At 40.8% G+C, this 17115-nt stretch overlaps 1 protein-coding gene across 3 annotated transcripts in view; it reads right to left on the bottom strand.

Moving 5' to 3' along the window:
* bsna (bassoon presynaptic cytomatrix protein a) overlaps window positions 1-13392 on the bottom strand; it is a 168220-nt gene extending 154828 nt beyond the window's left edge. For 2 of the 3 annotated variants that reach the window (XM_070544755.1, XM_070544756.1), the window contains exon 1: window positions 12718-13391. In XM_070544755.1, the coding sequence (XP_070400856.1) occupies window positions 12718-12896 (179 nt within the window). In that variant the 5' untranslated portion in view covers window positions 12897-13391. Of the gene's footprint in view, window positions 1-12717 lie in introns of all 3 variants that reach the window. The other variant, XM_070544754.1, reaches the window with a different exon arrangement.
* Window positions 13393-17115: the final 3723 nt, after the last annotated feature.

Genomic DNA, 17115 nt, shown 5'->3' with positions numbered 1-17115 from the left:
CAGCTCTCTCTCCAGATCGTGACAAACCTTTGCAGTTTGGAGATATTTCTTAAGTGATAAAAACTGTTTTGGGCCAACATTTTGAGCGGCCTTCAAGAGACATTGATTGGTCAAAAACAACACCCAAATTCCTCAAGTTTGTCTTGATGGCCAAGTTGACCAAGTTGTTAACCATTCAGGGGAACCATGCTCTCAGGGGCAATGATCAGACATTCAGTCTTTTCAGAATTTAACTGAAGGAAGTTATCTTCTAGCCAGCTGGTGGTAGCTGATAGACACTCTAGTAATTCAGACAGTTTAAATAACTCAGAATCCTTAAAGGAGCAGTACAGCTGAATGTCATCTGCATATAGGTGATAGGAGATATTACGAAAAGAATCAATTATCTGTCCAACAGGGGGTACAGTGTAAGTACTTAAGTTATAATAGTTCTGTGGTTTATAAAAACATGTTCTGTGGACTAAATCCCTCCCACATGAAGCAATTTCAAAAGTTTTATTCTTAACAGGTTAAGTACCTTCCAGAATGAGCCGTTTCAGGACTCTGTCCCTTTAAGAATATAAGCTGGGGCTGGTCACACCCACCCACCCCTGATTGGCTGCTATGAGGTGAGAAGCTCCTATATTTTGGAGGGTAGAGCAGCTGCTCCTCCAGCCTGGAGTGGTGAGAGGTGGTTCAATGCCAAATTTCCAATTTGTGACATCACAAACAGGGACTTTTTAAAATGGTTCATTTAATGCAAACATTTCCTAAAATAAAACACTGACGCAAAATGCATGGATGTTATTTATTTTTATTTTTCACATTTCAGAGTGTAAATAATGGCAACAGAGACCCACACGGCAGCACAAAAGCATGCAAAATGTGAGTTTATCTCCCCTTTAACTAATTTTACATATAAGGCCTTTGTTGAATTAAAAAGTATAACTTTTTTTATCACTTACTTACTGATTAATTACTAAATAAGAAGACAAAAGCTCACGTTAGACTAGAAAAGACCCCATAAAATTTGAGATTGATGTGTTTTATTTTATGACTTATTTGCCAAAATGTTTCACTCTAGCAAGAATTTCAGTGGCCATCAGCATTTACCTGGTTTAGATTTATGCGACTGCCTGAAAACAAGAGTTTTAATTGAAGTTGCCTGAGGGTCATAAAAATCGACACGCAAACAGAAGTCTGTGTCACTTCTCAATACGATCAATAAAAGGTTGAGGCTACAGTTATGAGGGTGCTGTGTGACGGCGAGGATATGTAGCGTGTCCTTGGCAGAGCAACAACACAACAGAACTGCTGAGCCACAATATGTTCTGCTGGATTTACCTCCCTCACCGAACCTCCTCCTGCAGCAGGAGTCCTGCTCCTTTTATTCTGCTCATTAAGAGTCACGCAGAACTGTCATACAGAATCAGGAACAAGCTGGCAGACTGCTAAAGGAAGCATTCACCAACACTGAGGTGTCATGGCGAAAGGGAAGTGGTGCTGCGGGGTTCCAAAAAACGACTGCTCACTTCACTTCACAACTGTAATTTGGTAGGGGAGAAAAGTTTCTGTTTCATGCAGGGATGTCTGAATAAACAGTCATCTCACATCATCTGCACAGGGGCGGTTCTAGCGAGTGTCCAGGGTGGGCCTAACAGTGAGCTTTGACCCCCCACCCCCCCCCCCCTTCCTTCTGAGGTGTTGTTTTGTGATAAATTAGCCTGATGCAGGATGTGGAACCCAAGAATGTGAATGCATTTATCTGAAATCGAAAACTGATGACACATTTCCCCTCCAAATACTTATATTTTGAAACTAATTGAAAAATTGTTCTGACAGCATTGCTGTTATTATAATGTTGTAATTACTCACTAAAATACTTTAAAATGCCTAAAGCATGTTTGTAGTGTTTTATAACAAGCCTGCCTCTCTAACAGAGCAGCGGGCCCCAGCCTGGCCCCCTCTAGGACCTCCACTGCATACGCTAAAGGGAAATAAGGACTATATTACATAAATTCTGAATTTTCAATGCATGAAAAAATTGACTACTAATTGGTAAAAAGTTAATGTTAGTGGAGAAACCTTATAAAGCGTCTTACTACCTAATCGTATTATTTATGCTGCAGCAGTTGATTGATTGATTGATTGATTGATTGATTGATGGATTGATTGATTGATTGATTGATTGATTGATTGATTGATTGAAACATGTATTTGAGCATAAGACAACAAATTTTAAAAACAATTTACATAGTTAAAACTAAAATATACAGATAAAGGGGAAAAAGTCTTTGCCGAAAAGGAGTTGGAAGAAGCCAGTGCTTAATCAATCCCACGATAATAATTCAAACTAAATTTAAGGGGAAAATAAATAAATAATCTTCTGTGAGTTGTAAAGAATTTCCTTAAACATTGATCTGTTTTAACCCGGTGACTAAAATTGCTTAATCACTTTAAAACTGACATTAAATATCTCTCATTGTACAAGCCCCTCAGCCATGTGCCTTTATACAGATTTTGTCTGTATATTCTATTTTCTTTGAAGTCAGAACTACAGAAATAGTTTTACTAAGATCAACGTCATATCTTCAGTGTTTCTCAAAAATAATCAAGTATGTCCAAGTTTATAAACTTTTAACAAATTTCTGTTTACCTCTACTTTATACTTAAAAAATTTCTGTTTACTTATAGAAGCCCTGAAACGACTCATTCTGGAAGGTACTGAAACTGTCATGAATTAAACTGCTGAAATCACTTTACATGAGAGAGATGTCATGCAAAGAACTTCATAAACATGTTCTTTATCGACTGTGAAACAGTTTAAATTTTCAAAAATGATTAATAATCTGTCTCCTGTACACCAAACTGCATTGTTTTTCTGCGATAAGCCTGCACTGCAGATAAAAAATAATACAGGCAGTCCAAGGATTCAAAGACAGAGATTCTTACCACGGGGGTGACTTTAAACAAACTCCTGTTTAAGAACATCTTTACAAGAAATTCAGGGTAGTAAAGAATCGGTTTGGCTCCAGTCAAGTTGTTCAGGTGTCAGTCCTCTATGGTGCCTACGAGTCAAAGGTTGGGTGGGAAAACTCTAATTACTGGTCATTCTAACACCAAGATCCTTAAATAATCGTTTACTGGTCTAAAGGAATCCAACTTAATCTTTAAACTGGGAAAAACAGCAAGACGATAAACACCAGGTTGTAAAGATCAGAAGGTGAAGCGGACAAATACAGCGGATCCAAAACAAGGCTGGAGCTTTAAATGCTTAGAGACCAACGAGCGCAATCCAATAACAACTAATCAATCAGGAAAAAACATTAAGGAAGTAAACAAAAGATGAGAATTCTTTCAAAGTAAAACAGGAAACAAACAAAACGTAATGAACATGTCATTTCATGATACATTGATTTTCCATCATTAATGCGCCGCAGTTAAACATTTGGAATAAAATCCGTATTGTGGGTCTGAATTAGTGTTTAAAAGCAAATCAATTTTTTAATATCACAGTCATTTCCAATTATTAAAGATATAAAAAGTTTGTATTTAAATTATTTTCTGCACAGATTATTATTTATATTTTTCTTTTTGTAAACCCTTATGCTTTTGTGTGATTAGGATTGACAGTTGGTGTTTTTTTAAGGTGCTTTTATTTTTATGATATAAAACAGAATTTATGGTTCCTTTTTTGCAGTTTTACAACAATACTGAATCAATTACAAACAATGTTTGTAAGGTTCACGTTTGGGCTTTTAATGGTTTTTATTTAGATGAAACTTGGATGAAGGAGGTCTCGGTTTAGGAAGCTCAACGTCGGTTCATCTGCACAACAGACGTGTCCCATTTTTAAAGAAGGGCTGATCTTGTCGTGACATCCTGCTAAACTGTGGGTGTGTTTTTTCTTCAGCTCACGAGACAAAATTGCTGCTTTCTTATGTTTTTAGAACAAAATGTGTCTTGCTTGAGGTTTTTTAGACAGAAAACACGCCTCAGTGGACAAACGTGCTAGCCATGGAGAGACTGAGCTCCTGTAGTAAACATCAGCGCAGGTTGTTGCATGTCAGTCCCCTTCTCAGTCCCCGTCTGAGTCCCTGTCTCAGTGTCGGGGAAGTTCAACTGACCAGAGCTGGTTTATTAATCTCCTCCTGTCAGAGCTGGGCAGTGCAGCCATTAATCCCGCAGACATGACTGCTCACAGCTCGACTCGGAGGTGATCAGTTTGTTAAAATGAAAAAACTGGATGTTTATTCTGGGTTAGAATTCCCCCTTTCCCCTGTAAAAGGGAATTAGAGCAGATATCTGCATGTTTATATAGAATTTACCCTTTTCTGCTTCACTGAAACTATGAGCTGAACTTGGTTTTTTTTGCTGAACAGCCTTGAAAAATGTATAAAACTAGACTCTAAACTGGGATCCTGTCACTGGAATAAACGTTGTTCACCAGTGCCACGATCCAAATAAAAACATTTACTTTTACACTTTGCTCATAGTTCTCAACTCCAAGGAAATTCAAAGGTCTTGTATAACGAAAAATTCACTTTTTGGAGCTTTTGACCATGTTTGATTGTTATCATTAAAAAAAAAAGCCGTTTTGGGCTCCACACATCCATTTTCCTGTCTCAGCTGCTTCTTTCCCTCACCTCTGAAGGCTTTTCCTAAGTTAATGCACATAGCTGGTGGATTGGGTTGTTGCTACATCACAATGGCCCGCTCCTCCCCTGGACTGTAAACACTAACACTCGGTCTCTCTGTGTAGCTAGCATGGAGTTTAATCTCCAAGTGGTTTCTTTCTTATCTCGCCTGCCCTTTAACAATGCCTCGAACCCAAAAATCGATTGTTGTCTTTCCAGTCTTCCCAAAGAAGAGTTCAATCTGCAGAAATGGTTGGATCTTCAGGAGTTCTCAAACTGAGCCAGAATGTGACCATGGGTTCACATGCTGCTTGTTAAACCACCACCAGTACCAGGGTAGGTTTTCTGATGGATTACTTTACCTGATGGATGGGCCAGGGTGGTGAGTACAACCAAAATGCTAGCCACTAGCTGCTAGCTGATTTTTGTGGGTGAGCGTCGGAGACAAATCCTCAGCACTCAGCTGAGTGGGGCATGGCGGCATAAATCAGCAGTTTCCGGGTCTGCAGCTGTGTACTATTGTGGCATTCACTTGGGAGGAGGCGGGGTTTCAGTCATTCTACGAGTCTTATTTCCTGGTGTAGTAATGGCTCACTAAAATAAAATAACTTTGAATAAAATATGACATCTCAGTAGTGCCAGTGTTACTATTTGAACATATATGTGCCTATTTTTGCTCTGGAAGGTGTAAATAGTACGGTACAGGTCCTTAAAAAACACATTAATGTCCTCTAAAGAAAGAAAAAGAAGCTTGCCTCACTTTTCACTGAAGAAATGTGAAGGTTTATTTTAATATTCAGTCTGTGTGAGAGACAGCATTTTCTGCTTGTGTCTTGTTTTGTTTAAATTAAATAAAACACATTTTTTATCCATAAATTCACCCCAACTGCGACTTCGCCTATTTACTCTTCTTCCAGCTTTTATATCCACATCATATCTGCTTGCTTCACTCTCGTGTTTCACTTATAAGCTCGAGCGACAGCATCTATTTGCTGAATACTGTTTTGGGCTGTGACTTTGTGCTTATTGCCATCTTATCTCCAGGTGCAGAAACCCAAACACGTTTATTTAGTATTTGGAGGCAATGTGGACTCCTGATAGTGCTGCGTGTAAAAACAGAGACCCTACTCTGTCTGGTTTTTGCACGGTCAAAGAAACGCTAACTCGGCCAACACAATGCTGCTAACCGAGTTTTGACCTTCCAGCAGGAGAGTTGGTGGTCAGTGGCTTTACTGGGTTTGAGTATGATTCGTTTGAACATGTGCAATAAAAAAAATGAAATAGAGCAATGTTCAGTGGAGTACAACATAAAACAAACAAATAAATGCCAAAAAACACTGACATGTATCTTATGAGGGGTCGTAACAGGAAGGACTATTGGACATCATTTTCAGGGTTCTTGTAAAGACCAGTGGAAGCACATCTGCACCGTAGTCATCTCAATTAAATGACAGATTCAAGAATTGTCTCGATCTTTGCAGAATTTTGTCTTGACAAGGTTTTATGCTCCTCGTGTGCAAATGAAGCAAAAAATTCAACCAAGCATTTACCCGCAGAGCTGCGCCTGTGATAGCTGCACCTATTTAGCTGAACGCCATGAAAATTCTAATTTAACCAGAAAGGTCAGCGTGCAATCAGCTACTCAGAAACTGGACTGTCGAAGCATGTGTTCCTTTGCTGATGTGTGAAAAAAATGCAGTCATTCTCAGCAGAAATGTCAGAAAATGCATCAATAAAAAGACTGTAGGTTTGCTGTGAATGCGACAGTAATCGTTTTGAAGAAGATGAGACGAAACTGTTAACAGGAGAATACACTTGTGCTCACACACGCATGCACACACACCCTAGTCTGCAAAGTGAAAATTGGTCTCAAGAGTGGTTTATGTCAAAAATAAAAATAGAAAGATAATAGAACAAAAATAGAAGAAAAACACTTACTCACTCCACACACACACACTTTTCTTACACTAGTTTTACTCATGCTGGACTTGAAAAGTGAGTCATCGAGCAGCTTTTCAGTTACTGATCTTGTGCATGAAACAGAGGAGAGATCATGCATCTCACACACACACACACACACACACACACACACACACACACACACACACACACACACACACACACACACACACGCACACACACGCATGCATGCATACATATCACAGCCAATAAATGACAACCAGATATGGGAGAGGAGTCGGTTAGTAACACATGACGCGAGAGCAAAGAGGAGCCATGTGCTACGTATGTTCTGCAGATCTGATCTGACTCTTTTTCTCACGTTTACTGCAAAAATTAGCTCTTTATGTCCATCTGACCAGCTCTCCTCTTTTGTGTTTACTTATTACTTTTTCATTTTTAAACCTTTGTTTTATTAACTGGAGATACAGTTTGAGATTCCTGCTGGTGGTGTAATGGAAAAGGGGGACATTCATGGCCCAACTTTGGCCCCTTAGGACTGCTTCACAGACTCGATCCTCCCCTTCCACCTATCTTAAAGCTGCAGTTGAGAATTGTCCACTTTTTTTGTTTCTCTTGTTTTTCTACTGACGATGACACTTTTAGCAAGTTTACACATTTCTGCCCAGGCAGGATTATGTTCTTACACCTAAATCAGCATGTTTGTGACATAAATACACATTAATAATACATAATATTTAATTATTGGACCTCTTTATTGTATTTAGCTCATTGTTAATTCCTCTGAAGTGATATAGGGATGAAACTAGCATTCTCTTGGATTCAGTCATTTGCTTCTAATAACTAACGTTTCTTTTTCTTCTGTTTTCTTGGCCTGCCTTGTTGGCTGCTTATTTCACCTGACGTGGTCAGAAGACATGGCTTCATTTTGGAGATTAATATTCCTAGAATAGAAAAACAGCATGCCTTGTTTCCACCGGCCATCCATCTGAAACCCTTCTCCATCATGGAGAATTCTTATGAACAAGAAGGGTCGTACGGCACTTGAACACATTTGTTCCCTGCTAAATAAAGAATACCGCCTGATTTTAACGCGGTCTAACTTGAGCCATAGGGAGTGCACCCAGTAGTTTATATAAAGTACAGAATAAAGCTAAGTTTGCATCTCTTGTAAAAATAAAAGCAGTTTGTCTTTTCTAAGCAGGATTGGGTCGATTTACACTAAGTTATATTTAAACTGGCTTCAAATAAGATCACGTTGCCTCCTGTTAATGTATTTTTAGATCGCTGGCTCCATCTGATCTCCGACTAGAAAATAAAACAGATTAATTCACCTTTTGATGCATGCCCTCAGTTCCCTTCTGCCTCTTGTGTTCCTGCAGGGTTTATATCCTGTTGTACTTGGTCTGCCTTCACCAGCTTCTGTTCCCTCCGTCTCCCCTTTCACCTCCTTCAGCTCTGTCTTCTCATCCATCACTCTCTCTTTCCTTTTATCTATCACCACAAACCTTACATCACAGGGTGGTTGTATCTCACTCAATGCAAAGTCAAGAGGGCAGAGAGGAAGGGATGAGGATGATTTTCATCGGAGGAGGAAAATAGGATGTATTTGTTCTCACAAACACAGAATAAAACTCTTCTTTTAAAAATGGAATCAAAATTCATCATGTTTTGTTTGAAAACAGAATGTGTTACACCTTAGTCAGGATAACTTATTTTATTGTTTCTATCATCTAAAAATATTAGATTATTAGAACATTTCAATAACTGTTACTGAAGTAGACAATTTGAAAAACAGCAGCAACAACAAAAGTCACATTTTAATGGGATTTGTGGCGCGTAATGAAAATATTTCATAATTTTTCCAGGAGTTTGTTTTGAAAGTGTGGATTACTCATCTAATCGATGCAGTGGTCTCTAGTAGGAATAAACGCCTTGCAGGCAGAACTCAGGGCACAGAAAAGCCCACAAACCCCTGGCCCAGCAGGACCAGGTCTGCAACATCAAAGCTGTGCTTCAAGCTGGAGGATTTTAGACATCTCGCCTCAGATTGGATAAAAGCAACGTGACCCTACCACTACCTCTGTTTGCTCTGGGACATGGATGTTTTAAATACACAACTACCACAATCCTGGAGGAGCTTCAGCCGCATGCTTGAGCTGCTAATGCTAGCGGTTAGCTTCTGTTGAAAGAGATGTTCTCTGCTGATTCTGGACACTAAAACAACAACAGCCTTTCCTGTTGTGAGTCTAAATGTGTAAGTCCAACCCATAGTGGGATGTGGAGCAGTCAGGCCTTTTACATCCTAGATTATGAGAGCAGATGTATGTTTGCTATCAGATGCTAAAGCAGGAGAAAGGTCTGAGAGGCTATTTTCATGTTCAGCCTGCATTTAAAGCTTGATTATAATCAGAAATTATTTTTTTAGTCAACCACACTTTTAAGTTATCACAGCTGTGGGTAAAATATAAAAGTTTAGGAAATGACAAAAGTAGATAAAAAAAACAACCTGAAACAAAAATATGAAGGATGAAAGAGGGACAGGTGGGACGTAATGCTCGCATGTGCTGAAGAGACGGGGAGTGAGAAGAAGAGATGGAACCAGGCAGTGAGGCAGAGCGGCGCTAAAGAGGGAGGGAGTGTGTGAGAGAAGTCTGGATGGGTGGTGAGCAAACACACTCTGTTCACATGGCCTCGCCGTGACGAGCATCATGCTGCAAGAACCGTCGTGTTTTAGTCGGGATCTAAAAAAGAAGACATGAGTTCTGAAAACCAGGAGTGCAGACATGAGAGCATGAAAGCAACAAGATGAGGACTGTATGACGGCGAATGCTCCAAACCAAAGTGCTGCACCAGCGATGCATCAAGGCCTGAGCAGCTCTGTTGTTGTTCCAGCTGAAGCTGTCATCTACTCTGAGTCTGTTATATAACGATGGATAAACCTGCACTTCTCTGTTCTTCTCTCCTGTAGAGAGATCAATCAAAACCTAGAATGTTTCCTACGTACAGCTTTCACGCCCTGTTGGTCCACGCGTCCACCTGAACATCATGAGCTAATCGCTTTGTTTAGTTGTAGTATTCGCTGTAGCATCACACCCCTTGATTTGGTATCAGCGCTCCTCTCCAGTCACACGAACCACCGTCATCTCCTCTGTTGTCAGATCACTGCTGGGATCAGAAGGAAGCAAACCCAAGATCTATGAGGCAGGTTATGGCTGATCAGTGTGGAACAACATCAGACTGTGGTGCATGACTGAAGACCAGCGTATCACACTGAATTCCTCTTAGATCCCTTTTCTTCAGATGTGTTAGTCTTTAATGTATGTTAAAACCAACCAATGTTCACTTAAAATGGGAAATCTCAACTATTAATATGAAATGATGATTAAAAGTGATGCAATAGCAAAACCCCTCTCCAGAAATGTCAGTTTGAAGCTTTACTGTCTGCCTGGAGGAGTTTAGGGGACAATGTGATTTGGATCTAGAACATTTGCACGGGCCAAGAGTAGTATAGGCTAGGCGGTAAATGGCATGCATTTGTATAGCACCTTTTTAGGGTTCTACACCCCCCAAGGCACTTCACAACACAATCAGTCATTCACCCAATCAGTTATTCAAGGATGTGGGAGAAACTGATATAAAAAGATGCGTTCAATGACCAGGAGAAGCAGAGATTTTGACACTGCTCTGTGAGACCACAAAGTGCTGTGAATTACGTCGTTTTACAGGGATTTCCGCCACACATTTCAGCATTAGGAGTTCAGAATGTAGATTTTAAAGCAATGTCAACGCCGCTTTATTTTTCCCCCTTCTTTCATTCTGCGTCACCACTTCCTCTTCTAATTTTACAAATGCCAGTTGTTTGGTGACGTCTGTTAATGCAACACATTCTCACTCCCAGCGCGTCAAAAACAAACGCTTGGTCAGCCACCCTCCGCGTCAGACACCTGACGACAAAAGTGCCCTTTTTCGTCACGTGTGTGCAAAAAGGGGTTTTCCCCTTTTCTGACTGCAGTTCCCAATGTAGCGATGGGATGTCCGCAGCCAGGGCACCAAACAAGCTCATTGTACCTCACCCTAACCTTATCCTCTTGTTATTTAACCTTCCCCTCACCCCTATCCTAACCTTAACCATCTAGCTAGCGAACACGTTAGAGATGTGTCGGTGACTCTAAAAGCCGAACGGAGGGAGCTGCCTCGTCATTGGTCGGGTTTGGACCGAGGCAACGTGAGGGGGAGGTTTCAAATACCAAGGTGGAGGTTAAAATTAGAGGGTATTTGTAACCTCCCCCTCACCAGACAGTATGTTCTAACGTTCCCCTTGGGCGGCAAATATGAAAATTCACAGTCAGAATGCATGGGAAACAAACGCTTGATCACAGTGAGAGTAACGTTTTAGGTAGCAAGAGGGTTAAGGTTAGGATGAGGGTGAGGGGAAGGTAATAAATAGCAAAACGTTAAGGTTTAGGTGCGATTAAATGAGCTGGTTCTGTGCCGCATCAGCGGACATCCCATCGCGTCGGTTTTACGCAGCATTGGGATCTGCAGTCAGAAAAGGAAAAACCCCTTTTCCACATAAGTAACGAAAAAGGGCACTTTTGGCGTGAGGGGTCTGATGTGGAGGGTGGCCGACCAAGTGTTTGTTTTTGACGTGCTGGGAGTGAGAATGTGTTGGCTAATGTCATTTCATACAGTTACAACCGATCAGCATGAGTTAACTACAAGTCCCGCCCAGTGACTCTACTGGGACATTCCAAGTTCCGGTACTCCGTTGGTTCCTAAAATAGCCCAGAAAGTGGTCCTTTCAGAGTGGCCTAGTAAAATAGAGATGTGCACGTACCGGAAAGGTCCGGTGAAATTACTGGGCGTTCCAATGATGGAAGCAAGCCTTATTTCTTCTAAGACAGGGATAACCAATCCTGGATTTGGAGGTCTGATATTCAGCATGATTTTATTGTTTCTCTGCTCCAAAACACCTGATTCAATGCCTGAATCACCAGTTAAGCAGCTGGTGAAGCTCTGCAGAATCCTGTTAATCACCTGCTGATTAAAGTCAGGTGTTGGAGCAGAGAAAACATGCTGGATAGTGGAAGTCCAGGAATAGGATTGGATATCAAAATAACAAAATAATAAATAAAAATATCCAGCATTGGAAACAAAATGCAGAAATTAATATTTACAGAAGACAAATTAAGCTTAAGTATTTTATAAGGGTGGAAAGGATGAGGGCTGGACTCTACAGCAGGGGGGCAGTTGCCCCCATTTGTCCCATATCAGATCTGCCCCTGCATGCTAAATGGCATGGTATGGTCAGATGGTATAGGACGTGAGATGGTATGGGGAAGTACAGTGACGCAGTAGAATGTATGACACCGTGAATTAAGGTGTTTATTTTGTTCCTAAGGCATACATTATGGTGAAGCACGTCCTGTCTTCATGTATCACCTCCTTCTCAGAGATGCTACTGTCAGGACTGTGCTCCTCATACTAGACATGCTACACATCAAGGGCACGCCCACACCTCCACACCAGCATTGAAAACTACGACCAGACACGCGCACAAGCAAGTACAGATGCACACATTCACTATCAGCCCCTCGCCCATGCGGAAACACGTGAGGGTGGGAATGAGCTTCAAGCATCCAGCTGCATCCCGTCTTCTATATCAGAAAAACAGAGCCCAGCGTCACGTTCTGCCAAATACTCTGTTTCATGTGATCATAATGAAAATATGGACGGAGGAAAAAGAGCAACACTCTGCGCCAAAGCTAAACCTACGCCAGAAAGAGGGGATACTATTAGAGGAGCACATGACACCACGGAATCAAATCATCTGAGTCCGAGACCAGAACAGCCGCCGTGCACGCAGGCTCTCCATTGACGCTGGTGGTTGTAAGCCAAGCCTAAAACCTATTTTAGGAAACTGAAGCGTGCAGAATCAGCTGGTGGCGCTTCAGGACCAAGGACAGCGCTCTAGTTTCCGCTTTTTCGTCGTTCCTCTTTGATCTTCCAACAAACGACGTTTAGTTCACCAGAACACACCTCTCTGCACGATCCCGCACGGATGACATCTGTTTGGCTGCTTTCCATCAACCATTTCCGCGTTAAGCGTTGCGTAACGTGCCACCCTGTAAATACTACAGCCCCTCCACTGAAGCACCTCCAGCACCGCTGCTCCTACCTTGTCATTCCCATTCCAGGGCCTCCGACTCCCATTCCTCCCCCGGCAGCAGCACCGTTGACTGGCTTCATGTGCTGTCCTGGCCCCGGTCCTGATCCGGGTCCACCGGGCATAACCGAGCCCATCATCCCGGCGGCTCCCGGCTCTCCGCCGCCCTCCATGCTCGCCTCGTTCCCCATCTCGGTCTCAGCTCTGGAGACGGGAGGGAACTGAAGAAAGCGATTGGGTCAAGTAGGCGTTGTTGTTTTTACAAATCTCTCTGATTTTTTTAAAATGACAAATGGAATAAATATAAAAAAGGAGGAGAAAAATAGCTAGAGGTATCTCAACGCTGCTCCTCCATCTCCGCCATCATCGTTCGCGTCCTCATTCTCGTCAGCTTCAGCACCAGTCTTCTCTTGGCGAGGTGGCGGCAGCGCGCTGCGCGGCCACGGCCATGATGAGGGGAAAGGGACTTCGTGAGGGCTGGGAGAAAAGCTCAAAAGTTACACGGATCTCGTTGAGAGCGTTAGGAGGCTAGAACAGGCTGCACTCTGAATAGATCAATGCAAAAATCAATTAATGATCCTCCACATTCGTCTACTGGATCACCGCGTTCTGATCAATATCATAAACTGATTTCAGGCCTGAGAAAAACACTGGAGAGGAAAGAAACAGAGCGAGGCAATGTGCGCGTCCACGTGATTGTATTAGAAAAGGGGCATGTGGAGACGGGAGCGCAGAGGCGTGAGGGTGCACTGCACTGAAGCATCACGTGTCAGAAAAGAGTACACGGTGTTACACACCTGCCTGCTGCTGTCTGATTCATTCAGGTCTTAACATTTCATCTGAGAGATTTCATGTCATCAGTTTTTGCATTTTTAAAGCAAAGCCCTTAAAATGATCTTTTTTAGATACTATTGCAGCATTTTAGTTGTGTGAAATCCTATTTTCCTTTATTTCAAGTTCTCAGATATTTGCATAGATGAAACTCATTTTAGGCTGAAAATAGTGAGAAATGAGAGCAATACAAAATCAAGTCAGTCACAAAAATAGATTGTAAGATAGCAGCCAATAGCAGAGTCTCACACCCAGAGTCAATATACAGAGGTCTGCTCCCGATTCTCTGCCAAGTGTATCCCTCTGAGGCCAGACTCTGGAAAGATGGAAGTAAAAAAAAGTCTATTTACTCCAGAACATGAATGAAAGGCAGGATTTCTGTTCCTGCAGCTTCGAAATACATAAGCCTGACAGTTTTTTTTTTTTTTTTTTTTTTGTTTTTTTTTTTGCTACAATGCATTAACCCCCTCAGGCTCCAAACAAGTTTTGACAAAAGGAAAAACAACTAAGTCCTTCAGGGTACTTCTGAGTTCAACAATGCTCATGAAATACGTATGTGGAGTAACCAGGTAGGTAGGTTTTAACTGTTGCAAATCTGCAACGCCTGCCTCCAGAGGGTTAAGGTTGTTGCTCGTAATGCAACAAAAACACACGCCAAGCTTTATTTGAACAGGTCTAATCAAGGTAAACAAAAAAGTGCATCATAAATCAGGGATATCAAAAGTTTTCATGATGAGGGACGAATTCATCAAGGGGACAGCCCTTGCGGCACACAAAAATGTGATTCATCTTTTTAAGTTTATTACTTTATGGAGATTTTTTTTAATTGCGATCCTTAAAATAGGTTAAAAATATGCATATTAGTAAAAATTAGAACATAAATATGGTAGAAAGTATCTCATCAATAATCTAATAGAGACAATATTCATAATTCTAGAAATGCAAGGGAAAAAAGTGTTTTAAGAGCAGCAAATGCTCCCCGAACGGCACTTTGGACATGCCTGGTGGGAATGTGAAATGGAACAAATGTTATAATGGCAGACTAAAAGAAAATTTACTCCACAAAGTGTGGGTTTACTTAAAAATAATAATAATATGCATATTTGTAAAATATACAATAAAAAAGTTTAATTAGTAGTAATTATGTTTCACCGATGCATCAAAATCACTAAAACAAATAATCTGTAATTTTTATGAAAACTCTTATATAAATGAAATATGGCAGATATTGATATAGATTTGCTGCGTAACCACCAACAATAAATTGTTGAGCAATTGAAGAGGGGTAAAGATTTTTCAGCTCGGTTTATATTCCTTATTTTGTCTCTATGCACATTTGTTTGTCTTCCCTTTCCTCGGTGCATCTGTTTACAGAGAAAGCACGAGATTGTACAAAGCCTTAAAAACACAACCTTAGAACAAGGTTTCAGCATTTAAGTAGAACTGTTGAAATGATTTAAATCAATGCAAAAAGAAGTGAGCGTGACACCAGGGCAACCAAGCAGAGAGCGCTGGGAGCAACAGCTGAAACCAGCATGTAAATGCTTTGGAGATTTGCAGTTTGCACATTTAATTTAAAGTGTGTCACCTAAAACAGCGACCAGCAATCTGCAGCAAATCCATGACTCAAGTTGACGGTTACACAAGATGCACCAGGTTCCTTATTTGTGACAGGATGGGTGAGTTTCCTGGTGGTAGTTGTGGTAAATATGTTATTATTTAATAGTTTGAACAAGTCTGTCAATGGCTTACTGTAGATTTTTTATATAATTGTTGGTAAGCTCTATTTAGACATCCATTGATTGAGCCATGAATAATCTCACTAATAATGATGTGCATTTGTGATAAGAATGTCACATGAAAAGCACCATACATATGATTCCCACAGCAGCTCAGAGATAAGACTCTTTTATCTTCCTTATGAAACAGAGGTGTTGGTGAGCAGAACAATACAAGCCATTTATCTTAAAGGTTACACATTTATGCAAAACTCACCTTTTGTATCATTTAGTGCTGCCTTTAGGGTCTCTATTGCCTCTGTAAACTCTCCAAATGTGAAAAAATATGCCCTGCTGTTTTCTGTCAGTTCGGTTTCAGGAATTAGGTGCCTAAAACAAGCGGTTTCAAAATGTCCCTGTTTGTGATGTCACAAATTGTGACCTTTTGAAATGGCTTGTTTTAGACACTCACTTCTGAACGTAAAAGGAAACATGGCTTCTACATGGCGTTGCCTAGACACTTAGACCCACTTCCATGTATTTTAGACCCAATTCTTATGGTTATATGTAACAAAGCCGCCAATCTTTCTGAACAACTGGGCATCATTTAATTCCGTTTCAACATTTCAATGGATGTTTCTAGAGATTAACGGTAAAACATTGTCAGTTTAACAACAACAACAGGAGAATGTGCTTCACCAACAAATGCTTATTGATTCTCCAACATGAGACTCATGGCAGACGTCCAAGCTGTCTTTTTTTATTTATTTATTTTTAAATCTGCTATCGCGAAGTGGCTAGTGATTCCCAGATTCCCTCTCCATCAGAGTCCTGGCTGCTCAGAGGAAATTTACAAACCCAGAATTGATCTTTTTGACGAACAGACTTGTTGACGTGACTGTGGGAGCGAATACTTAAAGAGATTAAACTGAGCAGCATGCCAGTTCTGAGGGAAACCAGGTTGGTCCGCTGTGATTGGATGGTTGAATGAGTGATGGGCAGCGCAGTCCTCAATCGGCACTTTCAGGTAAGATCAGAGGAGATTGTTCACGTCATTTCTACTTTCTTCTAGAGTTTGTGCACACTGTGACCACATCAAACCAGCCTCCACCTTCATCTATAAAATGAATAAATCACCTGCTGGGAAAATGAAAAGGCCTTTTTCTTTCTGTCCTCTCATTTATTCTCTTTGGTTTGTATGAAACCAGGCTGGGAAAATGGAGAAAATTTCCAATCACACAATTGTCACCTTTTAATAATTCCTATTACAAGTATTTACACATCTGATCCCCCATAATTTGTAGTCTTGTGTGTAAAAGGCTCCGTGCATTAAGCTGCATCATCAGTTCTGAGCTCGATGTTTCTCAGTAGAACTCGCAAAAGAGCTGCACTCTCTTTCATCTTCTGAATGTGGAGTTAATTACGCTAATGTGCGTGACGGGAAAGATTCGCTGCTTGTCAGCATTATATTTGGGCTGCGACCCAGCAAGTCATGTAGCCGCAGAAAACCAGTGAATCATGGGATGATGGTGGCAAAGAGAAAGATGAAATGATTCCATTATTTTCATTTGTTTTGTTGAATAACGTTTTGGAATTGATTGGCAACTTTTTATGTTTTGCAATGTCAAGAACGGCAGTGACAGTTTCATTTAGCCTCAAATCATTGATTTTATACCAAGTGTATATTATATGTATATTATATTACCAAACAGGTTTTGGTAATTAGCTTTTGTTTCCTACATTTAGCATCACATTTAAAACAGAAGTTCCCTAAAAATGGTCATATACCAACATGGTCACCTTTTACATAATTTAAGCAAATCCATCAAAATCTGTAAGCAAAATTTTTTTATGCAAATTA

This window comes from Nothobranchius furzeri, chromosome 15 (assembly GCF_043380555.1).
Source record: "Nothobranchius furzeri strain GRZ-AD chromosome 15, NfurGRZ-RIMD1, whole genome shotgun sequence".
NCBI lineage: Eukaryota > Metazoa > Chordata > Actinopteri > Cyprinodontiformes > Nothobranchiidae > Nothobranchius > Nothobranchius furzeri.
This window is presented reverse-complemented; position numbering and strand designations above follow the sequence as displayed.